The sequence below is a fragment of the Maniola hyperantus genome, chromosome 3, assembly GCF_902806685.2.
Source record: "Maniola hyperantus chromosome 3, iAphHyp1.2, whole genome shotgun sequence".
In the NCBI taxonomy this organism is placed as follows: Eukaryota; Metazoa; Arthropoda; class Insecta; order Lepidoptera; family Nymphalidae; genus Maniola; species Maniola hyperantus.
This window is the reverse complement of record NC_048538.1, coordinates 12,170,237-12,192,460: the sequence shown is the minus strand read 5'-3', so window position 1 is coordinate 12,192,460 and position 22,224 is coordinate 12,170,237. Positions and strand designations below refer to the sequence as shown.

The window sequence follows — 22,224 nt, the reverse complement described above, 5'->3', positions numbered from 1 at the left end:
GTAAGTCTTATAGCACAAGCATAAGAATTATTCCGAAAACCGTGAATTTGTGGTTACATCACAAAAAAAATTAAAATGTATTTTTAATTTTCAAAGTAAGATAACTATGCCAAGTGCTATATCATACGAAAGGGTTACCTGCATATTCTAAAACAAATTTTTATGTATAATAAATTTTGATTTGTCGAAAATGTCGAAAAAATACCTGAGTACGGAACCCTCAGTGCGCGAGTCTGACTCGCACTTGGCTGGTTTTTTTATGAAATTGGGTAGTTTAGGGGAAAAATCATAGAAAAGTGCACGCACTCGGAATTGCTACAGTAAAAATCTAGAGCACTAATTATAGCAAATTGAATAAAATTGTCAAAACTTTTTTTGTACTCTTTATTCTTTTTATCTCAAGAAGTTGTATTTCTCTAAATATCTTTATATTATTACTCGTAGGTATATAGTGCAAATAAAAACTTATGTTATACATATTTGGTTAGTAACTAACACTAAAATTACACCTAATTTAGACTTACACTAATATGGCTATGATTTAAATATTCTATAAGATACAAAAAATATTTCATTAGGGGTATAAAATCACTTTATCGTAATGAATTTCTCGTTGAGTACTCACTTATTTCGAAAAAGTTAAGTCGGTAACTAAATGTGTTCCGCAGTGCCTCAGAAAGAAACTTTAAGAGAGAAGAAGAGTACTTTACAGTACGCGGCAGAAAGTAATGTACCTTTAGAAGGAGATAGCAGATTTGTAGAGCATTGTCTCTGTCGTTGAGACCGACAAAACGTCATATAGGTATGAGTGACAGAGACAACGCTCTACGAAGCCGAAATGTCATACTTACATGATGTACATTACTTTCTGCCGCGTAGTGTAACGCTAGCGTCCTAATGCTTTCTGTACAAAGGTAAGTAGTATGGTTCTCATTTGACCAATTAAACTCATTAAAATTTTGTAGACAATTAGGCTAATTCCGTTGTACACAATCTCTAAACTAAACTAAAATAGCACATCTAAATCTATTTCTATCCCTTTCATAATGTTGCTTGCGGAATAGGATAGCACAAGATTTAGACCTGTTAATTTAGTTTAGTTTAGAGATTGTGTATGAGAGAATCGGCCCCAATATCTGTGTCTGTGGTTTGATTTTTGTAATTTTCAATGTTACAAACATATTAACAACAAGAAGATGTAAAAAATTCATTGTGGAATGTTGTTTCGATTTACAAAAAAAAAAAAAAACGTTAAGCAGCATGATCCAAACATTTCTAAAGCTTATTCTAAAAATATAAATTCATTATATTTACTTATGCAAAAATAAACTTACGCAAATTTAATTTAGACCATTGTTACATAATATTATAATATTGGTATCGAAATATATACATATAAATTACCAATCTATGCAAGGTCTTCATCAGACGGACATCTGCAGACTGTGCCACGAGTCTCCCGAGACGCCGATGCACATTATCTGCTTCTGCCCTGCTCTGATGCACAAACGTAGCGTCCACCTAGGGAGACACATCATTTATCCGGAGGATGTTACTTCAATTCCAGTCAAGAAGGTGCTGCTGTATCTGGCGGCCACAGGATTTGATAGCGAAGTGTGAATAGGCTACTTGACAATTTTTTTAAGTTGGTCTTAAATGGTTAATATTTGTCCTATTATATCAAAAAAATTAACACTATATTTTTTTGCGCCCTAAAAACCGTAAAACTTTAATTTAAAAAAATATTTTTCTTAGACAGGTGAAAACACTGTCGGCCATGTTTGGCCGATAGATTATCTGTGCTCTGACGTCATGCATTTGTAAACAACAGTATAACCCTGGGGTATAGCCTATTGGAGGCAAACACAATAGATCGGAGACGGTCGCAGTGATTCAGGGATAGTAAGGACCTGTATAGCCCCAAAGAAGAAAGAAGAAGAAGAAGGTCTTATAATCAAATAGACATTATACATATTATTATTAAATTCGTTTATGGACTGATTTTTCAATCGCTAGATAAGTTAACCGAAATAATAAATTGCACGTTTTGAACAGTTTTTTATATGAAATCTGCCTTAACATCCAATTTATGGTCTTTTCTATTAAGCTATTGAAATATCAGTCCTAAATCAACTTATTAAAACAAACTTTGAAAAATATATGTTTCAAAGCACTTGCAAGCTCAATTAATTCCAATGTTCTTACAGTAATAACAATTTTTATATTTTACGACATGCAATCGGTTTCTCTATAAAAATATACATAGTTAATATAAGCTTATATAAAAATAAATGATGCACATATACTTACTACATTAATACAAATATATTATTATCGATATACATTCAGATATTTATAGAACAAATATTATGTAATGTAAATGCGAAGGCGAGTAAAATTTATTGCATTGTTCTTCATAACATTCCTTTTTCCAGTGTCTTAGCACCACTGACCTCTACTAATACACGTACACTGGACCTGTGATTCCAGACATATTTTTGAAACAACTTGATTTTCGGTATTTTGGCGCTGATAGCGCAACAGTGAGCGTCATGTGAGCGTACTTAGAACTAAATGTTAGTGATGAGACAATTGTCAACATGTGTCAACGCGAATATATTTTAATTCGCGGTACGCTCGGTGGGGCGCTTCGAATCGAATCGGAAAAAATAACTGTATAGAACTCCTCTTCTAACGTACTTGTATTAGTAGTCGATCATCCGTTCGGGTGTTTAGCCGTAAAGCCGCAAAATTCAAGGGCGTCGACTCACTGTATGCGTTTACGCTGTGGTTTTACAATCAATAAACTGGTCCAATTGATCTTAATGTTTATTGACTCGTCTAAAAATGAAGTAGATTGAAAAATTTCGTGTGAATTGTCGATTAAATGAAACATATTTACTTGGTCCAGCTACTCGCTTGGTATAAACTATAGCTTATAGTGCTCTTTAACCTTTGTAATTTCTACTGAACAAAATTGTTTATTTCTTGCAGTAGGTATACACGGTGAGATTTTAGTGGTTTGAAATCCGTGGCTAATTCAATTAATGTAATTAATTGAGGGGCCTTAAGCTGTACTATAGACTACGCTTGTTTATTTTAGAAAACTAGGCACTTTTTGTTTGTTAAAAAAATAAAGTCGAATCTGTGAGAAACTATAGTTCGACGCATTTTAAACTGAGTCGTCGAGTTATCTGTCTGTTTCGCTCGCACTTACAGGTCGTAGGTAAGTGCAAGTAGTAGGTGGCGAATGCGAGCGCCACGTGATAACTGCGATAAAGCAGGACAAAGCGACGCAGCGGGGTACTACTACTGGTTCGCGAATAATTTTTCCAAACAATAATTTCTCGATTCAATTTTTTATTATTTTAAAACTAGAGGCAATATAAATGGTCGAAATGGATAGTACTGCTTAAGGCAATTAACTTAGCCACGTCTCTAAAACCACTAAATTTTCACCGTGTATAACGAATATATCACTTATCTCTAAACAAACCAAGGTTAACGAACTATGAAACTGACTGCAGTCGATCCCTTTGCCGAAGCGCTTCTAAAGAGGGCAATATTGGAACTTGCTTGTTGAAGAAATCCTCTAGCGAGGATTCGGTAAGCATAGTCGCTAGGAATTGTTCTAGAGTTATAGACCATACGCCCTCGTCTGATTGGTCAGCTTCTTTTGAAGGTGACGGTTGGGGCCTCCCGTCTTGGTCGATTTCTGTTGGATTCCCATTAGGATCCACCTGTAATTTAGAAAACGTCTTATAGAATCTGCGTCCCTGGTACATCGTAATCGTTATACATACTATATCCACGGAAAGAAGTTAGTACAGGGCTCTCTTTGTTACGTAATCCCATACAAATGACAGAGGCGAAAATCTCAGTGGGCATTAATTATTTTGAGTCCCCAACTATTTAATCGCAAACATGTTTTCGAAAAATATTCGAAATTCAATTCACCCTATGTACATACAATTTTGCAATTAATAAACTTATCTTATCTTATCTTATCTTCGAAAACATAGCTTAGTTGGTGCCTCAAAATGGTTAACGCTGAGATTTTTGTCTCTGTTATTTGTATGGGATTATGTAACAGAGAGAGCGCTATACTAACTTCTTTCCGTCAATAGAATATAGAGGTATTCAATTAATGTGGAATTTCGATGGTTACCTCAAAAGTAGGTTGCGCTGCGGCCGCCAAATAGAGGCTGTCTTGAGAAATCTCGCGGTCTAATGCAGGTCGATGGTTTAGTTCACCCAGTTGTAGAAGTAATGTACCTGTAAAATTATTGTCATATTCACGAAAATCATCAACGAGTGTGGAGGCCGAAGGAGGTACAGAATAGGAAATTCGACCTTTTCGATTCAAGGGAGAAGTAATAAACAGTGTGAACCGTCTAGAGATTTTAGTAACTAATTCTGGTTCGACAATCATATTATTTTTCATCTCCAATATATATTTTGTAGAATACCAATAGACTGCGCCGATAACATTGCGCCGATGTTCCAAACTTTGAAGCTCAGAATTGACCAGGGCTTCGTCACCAATGAGTCTTCTGGCATTGGTTGGTGTATCAAAATGGTAATGGTCCACTGAGATTTTTGTCTCTATCATTTGTATGGGATTACGCATCAGAGAGCGCTGTACTAACATCTTTCCGCGGATAGAGTATAGTAGGAACTATGAATTTGACATACCTGCTCTCGCAACAGCTTCATACAGCGGCGTGGAGTGTTGCGTTAAATCGTGTAGTGCGGCTAATAACCGCAAAAAGTGCGGTCGCGGTAACGGCGGTGCGGACCGCGGGGGAGGGGGGGTCCCAGGAGTAGAAGCCGCTGGGGAGGGGAGACCAGCTAACGCACAGGCGCGGACACAGTCTGCCGGTTGCCAGGATTCTAAGTGAAAAAAAAAATGCATTTTACATTTCGCCGCGAAAACGCTACCCGCCATCTTTTTAGGTTCAAGAGCTGTCATGACGTCACACAGATTGGTAAACTACGGTGTTTTCTTAGTGAAATACATTAACAATTTCAATCCATGTGACGTCAGTCGGAATGCACATTGCGGCTACGGGATCATGCGTTATGGATATTTGTAGAACAGATAAAAAGTGAAATTTTTGATTGAATGAATTATAAATATAAAATTCATTATATAATTTTATAAACTGAAATGAATATTTTTCGATTGCTTATTGTACTACATATCTTGTTTTAACGTTTGTAGATTTTTCTTGCTTGGTGTAAAATACCGTATTATTTTTCTTTATAGTGGATATGTAGGTGCTAGGACTGTAAAGCGAGGTTTAGACTAGCAAGAACTTCTTGCAAGTTATTCCGCAAGTACTTGCAGATATGTTTACACTACGAGCAATATTGTACATGTACATACATTTGTGACTTGCGGCAAGTCCAGCAATTTACAAAACTTGCGGAAGTGAGCTTGACGTGATTCTTTACACGGTAGAAATATCTTGCGGAAGTCAACTTATGCAAGTTTTGTTGCTAATAATCTAAACCTCGCTTAGAGCCTGCTGGCTTGTTCACAAATACTGGCAGTTTTCACACTGTATGTATTTAGGCTGAGGTATAACTTACCACTTTGACTGTACGCGCTGTCAGAGGATTTGTCCATTGGACCCCCATCCCCGCACACCTCGCTTATCGACCGCTGCAGAGTTGGCTCAGGTGTGGGCGGATTCTCTATACTGTAATCAACAAAATATTGTCTAATGTCATATCTCCATTCCTGCTTCCGTTTTCACCGCTAGCTATCAAAGAATCTATCTATCTTCAAAAGAAAAGTGAATAGGCCTCTTTAGGCAGGCGCGGAGGCTGCATCATCACCTAATGTTTTGTGTGATTGCATAAATATATATCGGAACGAGACATGAATATGGACACGAATATCACGATAACTTGTCCCCTGGCGTCATGTTGGCACTATTGGAAATCACACAATAATAAACCCTAAGTTCTAAGGAATAAAGCAAATATGGCAATGGTGCCAACATGACGGCAGGGGACAAGTTATAATTAACGGTCTGTACTTACCAAGATTTAAAAGGTTTTGAGATGCGATAAAGAGCCTTTTCAAAATTCGTAACGGTTAGGTATTGTAACAAGGAAAACTTAGCATTTACTCTAATGCTTACCGTTTGACTCACCTGTCAAAGAAACAAATAGCATCTGTGGCCAGTTCCTCGCCAGTCTCAGTGAAGTGTGTGGGCCGAAGTTCTAGTGGCGATAGTAGTGGCGGCGCATGCGCACAGTATAATGCTCTAATCGTCGCAGCGCATCCGCTCTAATGCTCAGCTTCTACGCTCAATCCTACAACGTTTGTCTCACCTGTCAAAGAAGGAAATGGCGTCTGTGGCTAGTTCCTCGCCAGTCTCGGTGAAGTGTGTGGGCCGAAGTTCTAGTTCCGATAGTAGTGGCGGCGCATGCGCACAGTATAACGCTCTGAGTCGTCGCTGAGCATCCGCTTTAGTACTCAGTCCAACTGCGACACTCAATCCACGAGCGCTGACTAGTCCATCATCATCGTGATCCATTAGCTAAAAAAAGTTTTTCAATGGATTTTTGCTGTAATTTTTTTTTACCGCGGTAATTTACAATGGTTCGATAAGAGACCCATGAATTTAGGAATGGTTCGCGGCAGAAAATAATGATAAGCTACACATCGACGAAAGATTTCGACTTTGTAGAGCGTTGTCTCTGTCACTTATACCTATGTGACGTTTTATCGGTCTCAACGACAGAGACGATGAAATTCAAAAATTCAAATATGTAACTCAACAAAATCCCTTTCTAAGGTCGATGTACATTATTTTCTGCCGCGTACTGTAATTGAGATTGCATTAATAGATATATGAAGTAATGGTACAGGTCAAGGCAAATTGTTTCTGAATTTTTTAGCAACATATTAAATATGTTTTCATACAAAATTCTTTTGCAACCTTTAGTTCCTTAGTTTTAATTTATTAAGAGTTGTTATCCTTTAAGAAAATGTAATATGATTAATTAACGATCTCTTGTGATTCCAATAAAATTATAACTAATGTGCAAGTTTTTGATTTTATCTCCATACAATTGAAAATTCAAACATTATTTTTAAAACACTACCCATAATATTATAAGTGTTAGTGTAAGTTAAACAAACCTTAAACATCCTAGTAGTGATAGCATCAGCGTAGTCCCCTTTGGCCCAGGGCGATAAAGCCGAGAACAAAGTCTTGAACTGGCCGTAGTCGAGTCGATACGCTTCGTAAGGCGCTTCCAGTCGCTCGCACGGCACGCGCTTAGCCCAGAATAGTTCCTCACGAATTACGCTTAATAGTTCCTTGGGTATAAAAGTACAAAAGTAAACACATCAGTAGCTTCCACCTGCTGTGTTTCAAGACTTTGAAGATTTGGAACTATTTAGGGGGTGGATAAACAAAATACCTTGTAAGCAAGCAACACAGTAAGTTGAGACATTCATGAGCGACATCAGACATATCACTTGCTAGTAAATAATATATATATTATGGCATGGTATAGTTAATATAGTTCCTTTTGGCCCAGGGAGATAGAGGCGAACTGTCCGAAGTCGCATGATACGCTTTTTCGCTTTTAGGCGCTTGCATGACACTCGCTTAGCCCAGAAAAGCTTTTCGAGAATCACTTGACCCAAAATTCAACAATATAAACAACAATTACGATTGGGCTAGTTCTTAAATCAGGAAAAAGACCCATGGACATAAAAATGACAATATTACTCCAAAATATGTGGACCACAATATTATTTTTCACAATAGTTTCGCGAAATCATTAAAAGGATCGTAAAACCGTTGAAAAGTTTACAAAACAAGGAAAACTAGCAAAAACGAGAGCATTTTTAATAAACTTTGTAGTGTTTTGATTACCAAGCCTGCAATAAATTAATTAATTAATGATTTTAAGCTTATTTCGTGGTTTAACGACATATTTGTACCCGGTATGTACCCGGTCATATACATTAAAATTATTAATTAATTACCTGCAATTCGTTAGCATTGAGAAGTTTGTCCTGTTGCAACGCCCGCAGAGTATTCTTCTCGAGACTGTCCTCCAACTGTCGTACGACTCGAAGTCGATGTTTCAGTCGTAAGTGCTCAATACATTCGCTACTGACCGCAGCGCCGTATGAACGGTATGATTGGTATACTAGGTCTTGGATTTTTATCGTCTGCAACGAAAATCATTTGGTTATGGATCTCCGTTGATTTGATGTTTTTGACACTGGAAATGGGCCAGTTTGTAAAATATTAAGGCTCGAAACACATTGGCGAATAGTCAAAACGACACAATGCGTCAAATCAGCTGAGCCCAAGGCGTCGTGGCACGAATGCGGGCGTAAAAATGTACTCTTAACACTTAGGGCGGTTGAGTGTGTGATCGCTCTTAGAGCCGATCCGAATCCGTGAAAATACGGATATAATAAATATCTACGTCATCTGTCATAAACTACTATACAAATAGTTCGGAACGTATTTTCACGGAGTCGGATCGGATGAGTGCGTAACCGCCTTAAGTGTTAAGAGTACATTTTGGACGTCCACATTCGTGCCACGACGACGCCTTGGTCTCAGCGGATTTGCTGCAGTGTGACGCTTTGACTTACCTAAAACGCTAAACCTACAGGATACTTCCCGTTGACTTAGAATCATGAAATTTGGCAGGCAGGTAGGTCTTAGAGCAGAAAAAATACGGCTGTACGGAACCATTGGTGCGCAAGTATGACTCGCACTTGGCCGGTTGTTGTGCATATACAATACCTAAGTCAGTAGAAATTCAAATATTTTTTGTTCAAATAAGTTTTTAAAAGTAGTTTTTAATCGTCAAATGCATCTACACAATGAAACACGGTCTAAAATAATGTCCTTACTCCTTACCTTTTCCGCAGTCCTGGGTTCAGTGGACAGCGCCATGGCCTCGTCGTTGTAAATGCCTGCCAGGTATTCGTTCAACACTTGCATCGCTTGACCGTCTTCCTCGCAGTTCAGTAACATATCCCTGTTTATGTCTAATATTGTCAGCGTCACCTACGCACCAAATACAAATAAAAATATTTTAAATTCAAATAATTTTTTTGCTTTGGAATCGTCAAAGAATCCAGTACGCGGCCGAAAGTAATGTACATCGGCCTTTAGAATGACATTTCGGAGTAGAGCGTTGTCTCTGTCACTCATACCCATATGACGTTTTGTCAAAAATCGAAGAGTTCCCACGGATTTTCCAAGAACTAAATCAGGAACGAAGTCACGGGCATCAGCTAGTCTGGAATAATTTACTTACATAAAAAACCCGGCCAAGTGCCAGTCAGGCTCGCGCAACGAGGGTTCCGTACTACAGTCTTATTTTTTCGACATTTTGCACGATAACTCAAAAACTATGATGCATAAAAATGAATAAAAATCTGTTTTAGAATGCACAGGTGAAGACCTTTCATATGATACCCAACTTGATATAATTAATTATCTTACTTCGAAAATTGAAAATACTAATTATTAGTTCATGACCACAATTTTTTTTTGTGTGATATAACCACAAATTCACAGTTTTCAGATTTTTCCTATTTCCTACCACCCTGCCAAATTTCATGGTTCTAGGTCAACGGGAAGTACCCTGTAGGTAGGTTTCTTGACAAACCGACAGGCAGACAGACAGGGAGACAGACAGACAGACAACAAAGTGATCCTATAAGGGTTCCGTTTTTCCTTTTGAGGTACGGAACCCTAAAAATGAAATAGTATTTACCTGAAAAATAACTTTCGCGCCATCATAAAAGAAGCAGTCCATCACATTGACAGCGCACTCGTATGGCATCACACTTATGAAGAGGGTGAGGAACCATGACAGTGAGATCATTTTCATCATGCCAAGCTCGTCCAACTTTGCATGTAGTTCCGGCAAGTGCGCTTTAGTTAATTCGTCCAAAACTCCCTGGTCCACCTGGGGGTTGGATAGTAAATTGTTTATACAGGGTGTTCACTCCGGCCAGCTCGGTTGGGGTAGGGGGTTCGAATCGCTGCTTGATTTAAAGAGCTGGACTTTATGATTTCTAGAAAGTATGTCGCGACACCAGTGAGGAGAAAATACAAACCGAATCACCAGACGTCGTCGTGATCTCTTCTTGGGTCGGACACTGCATCACTATATGGTGGCCCCAGGGTGGTGGATTTAGGGCGTGGACGCGCGAACGACATGCGCTATCCGTCACTTGAGAGCGACTCTGTCAGTGAGCGGCAGGCATCCACCCTCACTGGTTATATATTTTTCAATCTACCCAAAACCTTTCAAAGTTCTAACGATACCGATTTATTATGTCGATCTGCCGCTAAATTACGAATCTTTGTACATATAAACTAAGCTAAACTAAAACTAAACGACATAATACTAAACTAAACGATGGGGATTGAACACAGGGTGTAACCAGAACGCTGGCAAAACGAAGACAGGTGACAGTACTGAAAAGATACCACAAAAAAAACGCGAAAAAAATATATATAAACAATCCTATAATTTTGTAAAAGTTTACGATATATTGCAAATAAAACATCTGACTGACGCTAGAGGTCAATGAACGTTGCGTTTTTTTGGAAAAATATTGGATCTCAGCAATGCATTTCCATGTCTTTTACTAAAGAAGAGTTTTAAAACCATTTTCTTAAGCGTACTTTGTATAGAGCGTACTTTTACTTTGGCTTTGCTCAGACTTAAGTTTCAGATAAAGCGAGACAGACTCATGCCAGCGATATAATGTTGTCACATTTTAACAGTGTTGTAAGTCTGAACAAAGTCAAAGTATTTTGGTCTTAAGGTTATGGTTCATTAGAGGCACCTGGCACCCGACTTACACCGCCTCGCCTCGTGCGGTTCGTATTCTTTATATGGACTTCTATGTATCATATCAACTCCGTAGTGTCCGCGGATCGCCTCGCTCGCTCGGGCCACAAGTCGGGTGCCGGGTGGCTCAAATGAGCTATGACCTTTAGTCTTACCAAAGCACCGACGACCCTGGTGTTATAGTAATCCGGGAGTAACGTTTCGCAGATGGTCGCTAACAACCAGAAGGCCTGTTCCTCGGGACAGTATATGAGCAACACGGAGGCAACTATGTTCATCGCTTGGCAGTAACCGATCGTGGGGTTCTTTATTGCGTATGCGCACAGGACACGACGTAAAGCTGATATACCTAGAAAGAAAGAGGATATTTTCTAATAAGATATTTATCTAAATCCATACTAATTTAAAACGAAATTTATAAATGCGAAAATGTGTCTGTCTGTCTGCTAGCTTTTCACGGCCCATCCGTTCGACGAAATTCGGTACAGAGATAGCTTGCGCTCCGGGAAAGGACATAGGCTACTTTTTATCCCGGAAAATCAAATAGTTCCCACGGGATTTTTAAAAACCTAAATCCACGCAGACGAAGTCGCGGGCATCATCTAGTAAGTCTAAAATTGTAAAATGAAAAGGTGACTGACTGACTGACTGATTGTCTGATCTATCAACGCACAGCTCAAACTACTGGACGGATCAGTCTGAAATTTGGCATGCAGTGAGCTATTATGACGTAGGCATCTGCTTAGAAAGGATTTTTGAAAATTCAACCCCTAATGGGGTGAAATAGGGGTTTGAAATTTGTGTAGTCCACGCGGACGAAGTCGCGGGAATAAGCTAGTAATATAAAAATATACAAAATCTAATAAAAGTATGCTCCTGAAAAAAGCATATTACACGATTGAAGATTATAATATAAATGACAAAAGAGCGTGATCTTACTTGTTCACTGGCCCTGATTAGAACTGGACTTTAATTACGAAACCTTGAGAAATAATAACATAAACTGCACATACCAACATCATTTTGAAAAGCTGGATGCTCTGGCAGCGATCGATGCAGGTCCCTCTCAATTTCGTCATTCGCGGTATTCTTGGAAGACAACGCGTCATTCACCAACTTCTCGTACAGCCCTTTGCTTTGGGCCTTTTGCAGTATAGACCCTGAGAAGACGCTCCACAGTTCCCCTCGAAGGGACTCGGGGATACCGTTGACGACTAGCTCGCTTCCTTCAGTTGTACGATACATGCTTACTCCTCGACCCACTTCTGCCATGTGGTCTTCCCATTGTTTTTCCTAAAAATAAATGAATTTAACAAGGACAAATTAATTTAATTTTGTAGCTTCAGTTTTTTAAATAAAATTTTGTAAAAAGTTTATTGGCTACTAATTCATCGCAATTAAAACTCAACTCGCGTGGAGAAGGACGGACCCTTTTTATTTTTTAATTGCCTTCCAAAAGTGGCCCCTATGTTCAAAATTTATTTATTTATCACGTCTGTGTTTAGATCACAGAAATTCATATCTGTACCAAATCTCAACAAAATGCAGTAGATTCGGAGTGAGTAGGCTGTGACAGACGGACAGACAGGTAGAAAGACACACAAGCAATCCTATATAAACGTTCCGTTTTTCATTCTGACGTACGGATCCCTCGAAGCAGTCCATTGAATTAAGGAGTTCGAGAGTTTTAGAGAGAAATTCACCTTCTTCTGTTGTATCTGCCTAATGGACGACGTTTGGTGCGTTTTGAACAAGGTCATAAGGGGCGGTTGCGGCGCCCACTCCCCTTCCTCCGACCGGTTCAGTGCTTTCGAAGACTTCTCCCTGTACACATCACTGCAGGTCAAGAAAACTATTAGAACACGCGTTTAAAACAACAGATTATGCTAGACCCAGAAGCGTTAGTAGCCAGTAACATCCGATGAACGTTAGTTGAAGTCTGTTAGTCGTAGGCAGGCAAAGACGAAATTCTACTGAAAAGAATAATAATTAGAAAAAATAATAATTTCACACCTTTATGTTTATTAATGAAAATAACCATGAAAAATTCAAAATGCCTGGACAGCCGAAAACGGTCGTTTGGTTTAATTAAATTAAATTTTTAAAGCTAATAAAAAAAACTTGTGGCTGGATATTTTTTACCACCGAACAACCGCTTGTGGCCGTCAAAATATATCCTAAAAATATATAAAAATGTTTTAGTCTCATTCGATGTGGTCAGCCTAGGTTAATCAGTATAATATTTTACCATGCAGATTTCAGTATACTGTATTAAGTATAACATACCAATCATGCACAATTCACACATTACGTTATTTAACAACTTCTTTCAACTGAGAAAACATAAATACAAATTTTTGAATTTTTCTAAACTTTAAATCTTGCTGTTTTTTAATTGAAATTCCAAAAAGCCTAGTACACATCGGCCCAACACAATGCACTCGACGAAAGTAAGGCATATTAAGTATCAGAAGTTGCCCGTCTGAAAACTTTCTGCCGCATTCACTACGCGAACATCAGAAGCGCACGTCCAATATAGCCAAAATTTGACAGTTTACAGTATGTCTGCGAGGTTTAGTACAAAATGTATGACTAAATGCCCTCCGGCGCCCGACAAAAAATTCTGAGAGACAATTTCAGACAACACGTGGCCTAAAGCGCTGCTTGTCATTATTTGCAACGTGTAGAACTGTAGAGCTATCGCCGGTCAACTTGCCCACTTTTTGTGGGCGCAATTCGGAAACAGTACACTTTGGCCGACTCGTCGAATGCATTGACCTAATGTGTACTGGAGCCAAGGAGTTGTAATACCCAAAAAATTCAAACTTTGCTTACTTGGGTAATTTAGCTAGCAGTTCGGATATCTTGTAACAAAGGAAGTCCCGGTCGGAAATATTCCCGAACAGAAAGCTTGTATGATGGGCGGTGGTGATGAGGATGCTACCGGAGTCCCCCGAACTGCCCGTGCCTCCCGAATCCGCGCGTTCCACTTGATACACATTGCGGAGCGGTATTGTTAGACGGACTAAATTTGGAACCTATAAAGAGTTTCGGAGTAAATAATTACGTATCTAACTACTACTGTCACATGTAACGTGTCGCTACTATACTCTATCCACGGAAGAAGTTAGTATAGGGTTTTCTCTGTTACGTAATCTCCTACAAATTACAAAGACAAAAACTCAGTGGGAGTTAACCATCAACCAAACAATTAACTAATCAAATAAGAACATAGATTTCTTAAAGGACCTTAGGACGAATAATAGATTCGTAAAAAAATGGTCCATAAATAAAAACAAAGATGTAAGTTTATATTATAATAGCAAACCTAGAATATATGCGATCTGCTATAGAATATAATATGACTAGCATGAGTCACCGTTGTGCACATATTATTGATAACAGAAAAATAAATGAATAGGTATGACTTACATTGATATTTGATAACAAATGTGAGGTAAAACTTTTAACAAAATTATAGAAAATACTTTGTTGCATTCACTTCATATTTATGTAATGTGTAACAATATTTTACTCCAGAAAATATTTTGCTATCATTCTTTAGCCATCTGCCTTGCTACTTACTAATATGTATGTTTAATTTTAGCGTTTAAACGTAAATCGTGAGTGACTTCCATTATAAATGTAGTCGGAAGAAATGTAAAAGAGACCGGCTTTACTCACGTATTTAGTCGACGCTAGCCCGACTAGTTTCGAACCCATCCTTGAGTAAAGCCGGTTTCTTCTACATTTATGTTTAATCTCTTAAAATTTTTAAGGGATCTTTTATGACATGGATACTAGCTGAGCATCAATTATCCTTTCCTTAGCAACTGCTCTCAAGCCCCAGCAGTTTGAGCTGTATGTTGATATGTCAGTCAGCCAGTTTGTCCTTTTATATATAAAAGACTAGCTGATGCCCAAGACTTCGTCCGCATGGATTTAGCTTTTAAAACCCCATGGGAACTCTCTGATTTTCCGTGATATAAAGTAGCCGATATCACTCTCCCATCTAAAAAATCACGTCGATCCGTTGCTCCGTTGCGGCGTGATTGAAGGACAAACCAACAAACAAATACATTCTGCATTTATAATATTGAACTTGGTAAAATGGTTAAGAAACTTAAGTAAGTATAACGCAGTAATTAAAAAACAATTAGTTATCAATATCATCAATAGATACATACCCTACTATCAAAACAGATGAAATTCTGTGACAAGTACAGTCTTCCCCAGTTATGTTTCTTATTATACGGCGTCCACAAGGTGCATTCCTCAGTACCATCTAGTTTTTCAGTATGCGGCAATCGAAATCTGAGCGTGTACAAGTTCGATTGCTTCCTAGCGTCCAAATCCCTTTTGAGAAAAGATGGTTTCTTTGGCACATTCTTGCTGAGTTTAGTTAATAAGTCCTTATCGATGTTGAATGTGCCAGATTTGTCGTCGATTAACCTTCAATAGAAGAAAATTATGACTTCTGTAATTTTTTAAAATAACTTAGTCATTACAAAAGTTGTCGTTTTATAAATTACTCGATGATGCCGACGATTTCGTCCGCGTGGATTGAGGTTTTTAAAAATCCCGTGGGGAACTCTATGTTTTTCCGCGATAAAAAGTAGTCTATGTAATGTTGACGCAAAGGTCAACATTGTTAAATGGACGAGATTCTCAAAATCCCCTGCGAATTCTTTGGTTTTGGGAAGCAAAAAGTGGTCTATGGACTTCCCCGGGATGCAAGCTATCTCTATACCTTTGTCAAAATCAGTTGAAGGGATGGGCCGAATCCGTTTAACTAATGTTGACGCAAAGGTCAAGACGACGGACGAAAGGTCAGGACGAGATTTTCAAAATCCCGTGGGAATTCTGGGAATTCTTTGGGTTTCGGGAGCAAAGTGGTCTATGGACTTCCCCGGGATGCAAGCTATCTCTGTACCTTCGTCAAAATCAGTTGAAGAAATGGGCCTTGCTAAAGACACACTCATTTATTATATTCGTATGGAGTGTGGATAATGCCTAAAGGAAAACAAATTGAACGATTATTTATTTATTGTAATAATTGTTTAATGATACCTTATCTATCTGAACTCATTAGTTTTATAGACAAACTAAACTAAACAAAGGAGACGTATAAGACCATGTTTGCTCGAGAGCTTTTTTGATGCGCGAACGAAATATGTATGCTTTATTCGCGAATGAATCGAAGCAATGGTAAATTAAATTAAAGAAAAGGAAAAGGTCTGATCTATCAACGCACATAGCTGATACATCTAGCATGCCACTAATGAAATGCTGACGAGTGATTAAATCTATTCATCTGTTAACGCTTTTTTAGCGCGTTAAGAAAAAAAGCGTCTGTGCGTAAGAGGTCTATTCTATAAATTTTCTGCCATAATATATATTTGAAGTTAGTATATTCTTCGATACCTATAATATATATAATGGATCTCCATAGCTGAATGTTTAGAAAATTTAAATGTTCAAGCCCACACAGTTATTCGATATTTGATGCAATCATAGTAATAATTGGCTGTATTGTAGTATTCTTAGGTAGAATTCTAAAGATGCAAACCAACTATGTAGACATGGCCGGTCGCAATGCGACAGAGTCGTACATACTAGATGATATCTGTAAGTTCGTACATGTGGGCTTAGGATTTTTGGATATCCTGCGGGAGCTCCTTGATTTTCCGGGGAAAAAGTAGCCTATGATCATCTCTAGGATGCAAGCTATCTTCGTTCCAAATTTAGACTAAATTAGTTAAGCTGGGCGGTGGGCATGTCTGCATATTGTTTTCTGGAGATTTTATCTATTAATCAGTGTGACAAAACAATACATACTCTTTCATTGCAATATTGGCAAGCTGTTGCATCAGGGCAAAGGTCTCATTTTTCTTCAGAAACATAGTAAAGTAATGTTCTCCGTCCCTTGTCACAACTTTAATCGAATCTGGGAATAAAAGGCTGTTAGTTTTAGCTAGCTCGGTGACATCTGCCCATCGGATTTTTATGGCGGTTTTTCGCCCAAATATGTACGAGTAGAAACACATATAGTGGACGGAGAGGTACATCCACCCTTGACGAGGCATTTTGCCTTTCCAGTAACTGTAACAAACAATGAAATAAGAACATAGAAGAAAAGGTTTAAACACTACAAAAAATTAGTACTCTTGGAAACATCTCTCTTAAATTTAAAAAAAACTGTTTTCTTTGGCATACTGACCTGCATGAGTAATAACACACCAACTTTTCATCTTTTGGCATTGAAAATCTTTGATGAAACTCATAGTCAACATTTTTATATGTGATCGTATCTTCATCTGAAAATACAATATATTATATAGAATTCCACCAGGTATAGATGAAAGTATGACATGATTTGCTATTAACAATCCTCATTAGAGGATTAAGTAAAATAATGGGCTGATTCTCTTGTACACAATCTCTTAACTAAATGAACAGGTGTAAATCTGGTGCTATCCTTTTCCGCAAGCAACATTATGAAAAGGAAAGCAATAGACATGCCCATTTAGTTTAGTTTAGAGATTGTGTATAACGGAATTAGCCACAATATCTGCCTAAATGGTTTTGGTAACATGTACTTGATGTAATTGATTGGTGGAATAAACAAGAACTAGAATAGGGACGGCATTCCGAACCAGTGGTAAATTAAGACTACCTGACTATTCATAAGCACTTGTAAAAAGTTTACATGAATAAAAAACATATCTATTCTATTCTAAGATTTTTTTGTATCTTTATTGTTCAGGCTAAATTTTTATTCATAGATCTTCAAACTACTTTTTGAAATTACAATGTAATGATCAAGAATGTTAGCTAATGCAAAAAGACAACGGTTCTAGCTGAAGTTGGTATCTGTAACAGTTTTTTTATCAAAATTGAATTTTTTCATCTTCTTATTTTGTTTTGTGGCACTCAGATGTGTGCTGAGCACAATGCACTTCGCCAATGTCACATAGAATTGAAAAGCCACAGAGGGGACAGTATTGAATTTTTAAATCAATGTTGATAAAATAATGTCTGTTCTTGAAATAAGATCTTTTAATACATACCCTCAGTTAAAGTTTCTTGTTCAGTAGCAATTATAGAATTTATTTTACAGCAAACAAACTCTGTAATCTCCTCCTCAGTGTCAAAAGAGTGTAACGTTGGACTCACATTATCAAATAGCCATTGCCAGTCTTGACGGATCTCTTGCTCAGTTAAAGCAGTTGATATTACTATATAGAAAGTAAATCAACTATTATTTAAGTACATATTAAAGAATAGCAATGAACAAAAAATGTTTTATTAAAATGAAAAAATACTGAAGATAATTATTCTAAAATTAGCTGATTGCTGCAAATACATCCGCATGGATTAGGGTTTTTGAAAATCACAAATCCTTTTGATTTACCAAAGAGACTATACATATAGACAGACAGACAGATCTACAGTCAGACAGACATACAACAAAGTGATTCTATAAGGGTTGCTTTTTTCCTTTTGAAGTATGGAACCATAAAAATACTGCATTTATGAACAATTTTAGTAACTGCATGAAATGGTAAGTAATCAATTGTAAATCATTTGATGTGAAGTTCATTGTTATCAATAACATTCATGTTATTAGCGTTAGGTCGCAAAATGCAATTGTTAGCTTACTTAAACTTGTTAAAAGGTTACAGAAGTGAGATGACTCACTAATTGCAAGTTGCTTTGTGTAAAAACAGCTGGAAATTTAAGTAGGTATGCTTGATTTTAAATGTACCAAAAAATAACACTATACTTAAACTAAGCTGCACGCCTTGTAGATTATTTGCTTGGGTAGAAAATGTATAGGTGTATGTGTATGTAACCTGACACAAATATGTGCTAGTGTATCAACTTGTGTATTTATTTAGCTTTGACATGTCGAGAGATAGGAGAAACATTATATTATTGTAACATAAAATAAAATAATATATGCTAGATACAAATTTTAAAGTAGATTCCATACCATAATATATTTCAGAATTTGGTGTTTGGTGCAGAATTCTGAAAGGCGCTGGCTTGGTGTCGCGAACACTATCCAATGTACCCACTAGCAACGAGGAAAGACCTTTCGATTTGCCATGTCCTTTCCTTCTTTGAAGAACGAAATACAACGTCGTTTCATCACTATCCCTATTAAAATTACTATTCGTTAGTTGTTAGACCATAATATTATATCATTGAAATTTGAAATAATAAAATGCAATCACAATGCAGAGATAAGCGTAATAAAACAGTTTTGGTTTACCACAAAGGGGTCTTCAGAAATACTTCTTGAGGTTTCACCCACATTTTAAATGTTCACAAATAGATGAATACGTAACATAGCTACGAACAGCTAGCCTATTTAATCACGTTTTATCATCACGGAATTAAATGAAAAACTAAATTAACATCGGGATTAGTAGATTTTCAAAGCAGTGAGCAGTCGCACTTCGCAGATTTGGGTTGTTTTTGACGTTTTTTTTTTGACCAAGTTTTTGACGACTTGACAAAAGACTGACAGTGACATTTGCTCTCCTATACCATATAACCATAGAGTTAGTATTGTTTTTCATTTATCACTTTCGGATAGGTAAAGATCTATAGGTAATCGTTATATCTTAGTATAATCAATAAGTCCAATGAGTATAATAGCCAGACTATACAGTGCGACAAGGATTTTTTGGCGCGTGGTAAAAATCGGATTTTAACGCTGCCAACCTGTGAAGAGTCACGCTGTCGTAAATGTGGTGGTGGCGTAGATAGAATAATAGGGGTGGTGGTGTGTTATTAGATTCGTGGTATTAGTATTATGTCATGATGTCTGACCCTCGAAGTAGCCCTATTGTGACTCTTACTGTTAGAGCGAGATAGCTATTAAGGTCTTATTAGAACGTGACAAATAGGCTACTTGACAATTTTTTTAAGTTGGTCTTAAATGGTTAATATTTGTCCTATTATATCAAAAAAATTAACACTATATTTTTTGCGCCCTAAAAACCGTAAAACTTTAATTTAAAAAAATATTTTTCTTAGACAGGTGAAAACACTGTCGGCCATGTTTGGCCGATAGATTATCTGTGCTCTGACGTCATGCATTTGTAAACAACAGTATAACCACACTGTTGTTTACAAATGCATGACGTCAGAGCACAGATAATCTATCGGCCAAACATGGCCGACAGTGTTTTCACCTGTCTAAGAAAAATATTTTTTTAAATTAAAGTTTTACGGTTTTTAGGGCGCAAAAAAATATAGTGTTAATTTTTTTGATATAATAGGACAAATATTAACCATTTAAGACCAACTTAAAAAAATTGTCAAGTAGCCTATTGATATTTTGTACTTATCACCGTGGCCACTTTTTTTTGTTTGTCAAAATGTATTTGTGCGTGAGATCTTGACAAACAACGTGAAGTGAGGTTATGTTGACCCAAGCATTTTAAAGAAATAATTGATTTGTTTTGTTGTTTTTGTTTTTGAAGTTATTGAAGTTATTGCAGCCTAGTAACTATACTGCAACCCACCAGAGTTGCAGTATACTAGGCTGGAATAGCCGAAGCGAACGTAAAATAGAAAGAATAACATTTCACAAGTAAGTACCTCTGCTTGAGCGAGAGGGACTGAGGGGGCCACGCTAGTTGCAAATCTGTATATATTTGTGGTAGAGGTCAGTGTACCAAAGACCAAAATACATTTAGTGGTACGGGGAACCTCCATGGTTCAGCTTCTGATCCAAAGATTTCTGTTTTTTTGATAATTTCAAAATCTTATATCAAGATGTCATCATTGAATTATAATGTACTAACGTAGATGTCGTTATCATTATATTTAGCAATATTTAGTTCAAAAAGTTGATTTTGCAACCGATATTCTGTTTGAAAAGGTTTGAATAGAGTGTAAAATAGTTAACATAAAATTTTATTTTAAAAGTTATACCTACTGGTACAAACCTTTAATTATATTATTTTAAGTTCTAAAATGGTATATCCCCATCTACTCCAAAGACTTTATAACAAATTGGAAACAAAATTCCGTGAAGCAGGATTTATAGCTGGGTAATAATAACTGATAGTAATTTTTTATGTATGACGTGTATGAATTGTAATTTTTAACTAACTAACTAACTACACCATTTTCTGTAATTTAATGCTTATGAACTTTGCATCTTCTTAAGTTATTAAGTTTTAGTTTATGGGACATGTTTTTTTTAGGAAATCAGGACGACATATGAAATATCCTTATACACTTTCGGCAAAAATTGCCCAATTTCCTTACTTTTTCTATATGAAAAATAATAATATTTGGATGTATTACCCATTGGGATGTCTAATAGCATTTTATGTATTTTCAAAAATACATGCTATGTCAAACTCCGAAGCAAATGTAAAAAGTTGGGCTGAAACTCAGCGAAAAATTGCTGAAAAAGAACATCATCATTAAATTAATATTATCAGTAAAATGTGCAATGAAATAAATTTGTCAAGATAATCGAGATATTCTTATTGTACTATTTTACATCCTACTTATTTTAATTATTTTATTAATTCAAATGGAGGGCAAATTTTCCTTTATAAAATATTATACTTATGACGTGACGTAGTTAAAAATCGTCGTAAATAACTTTTTCTAAAAAATTATATGAAATGTGCACATTTCATACCCTGTAGATTGGTTCGAAAGTTAAACTTCCCGGACAGTATTAGTCCAGAAAAGTAAGTATGAAATTTCATTTCTGGACAGTAGGTATTACTACAGCTGTCCGGTACTATTCAGGGATAGCTTGCATCCCGGAAACAGACATAGGCTTTTTATCCCGGAAAATTAAAGAGTTCCTACGAGACCTCTGAAAACCTAAATCTATGCGGACAAAGTTACGGGCAGGCATTAACTAATACTGAGCAAAAGCGCGAGCGAAGCGAGCGCGAAATTTTCGATGTGAGTTGAGTTCGGTCGCGGTGGAGTGTGGACACACGTCATTCCGAACTCCGTCCAAAATAATCTCGTGTTTCGCTGACGGCAGCGGTGCAGTGGACGCCCTAACTGCCAAACCGGGACAAGTAACCAACAGACCGGGACACCGGGACACAACGCTTCAGAACGGGACTTGTCCCGGTTTACCGGGACGTATGGCAGCCATACACTAGAGGAACCGCCAATGCGTTGCCAGCTTTTCAGGAATGCCATATTGTAATCTAGTGGGAATATAGTGGGACTTATACAAAATGCGTACCTAAACTGTATAATTCTTTTCCTTTTACCACAGTTTGTCTGTGGCTTTGATTTTAAAACTGTCAAAAAATATGTGTTTAATTTTTGGCTTATTTAATCTGTGTTCGACTCAGA

General features: G+C 37.1%; 1 protein-coding gene across 2 annotated transcripts; it reads right to left on the bottom strand.

Moving 5' to 3' along the window:
- Positions 1 to 1,059: 1,059 nt before the first annotated feature.
- Tbc1d8-9 (TBC1 domain family member 8/9) lies at positions 1,060 to 19,374 on the bottom strand. Of its 2 annotated transcripts, none has more exons than XM_034984838.2 (19): positions 19,145 to 19,374; positions 18,863 to 19,029; positions 17,937 to 18,104; positions 17,087 to 17,183; positions 16,705 to 16,968; positions 15,054 to 15,318; positions 13,702 to 13,904; positions 12,570 to 12,702; positions 11,880 to 12,159; positions 11,022 to 11,215; positions 9,778 to 9,972; positions 8,913 to 9,062; positions 8,018 to 8,206; positions 7,160 to 7,339; positions 6,346 to 6,554; positions 5,596 to 5,705; positions 4,696 to 4,893; positions 4,169 to 4,275; positions 1,060 to 3,740 (listed from the first exon to the last, which is right to left on the bottom strand). In XM_034984838.2, the coding sequence occupies exons 1-19, from the start codon at positions 19,186 to 19,188 to the stop codon at positions 3,510 to 3,512; spliced, it is 3,384 nt and encodes a 1,127-aa protein (XP_034840729.1). In that variant the 5' UTR covers positions 19,189 to 19,374; the 3' UTR covers positions 1,060 to 3,509. The 2 variants fall into 2 exon arrangements, with proteins under 2 accessions (XP_034840729.1, XP_034840730.1); XM_034984839.2 differs by having other exon boundaries at positions 12,570 to 12,690.
- Between the last annotated feature and the right edge of the window lie 2,850 nt (positions 19,375 to 22,224).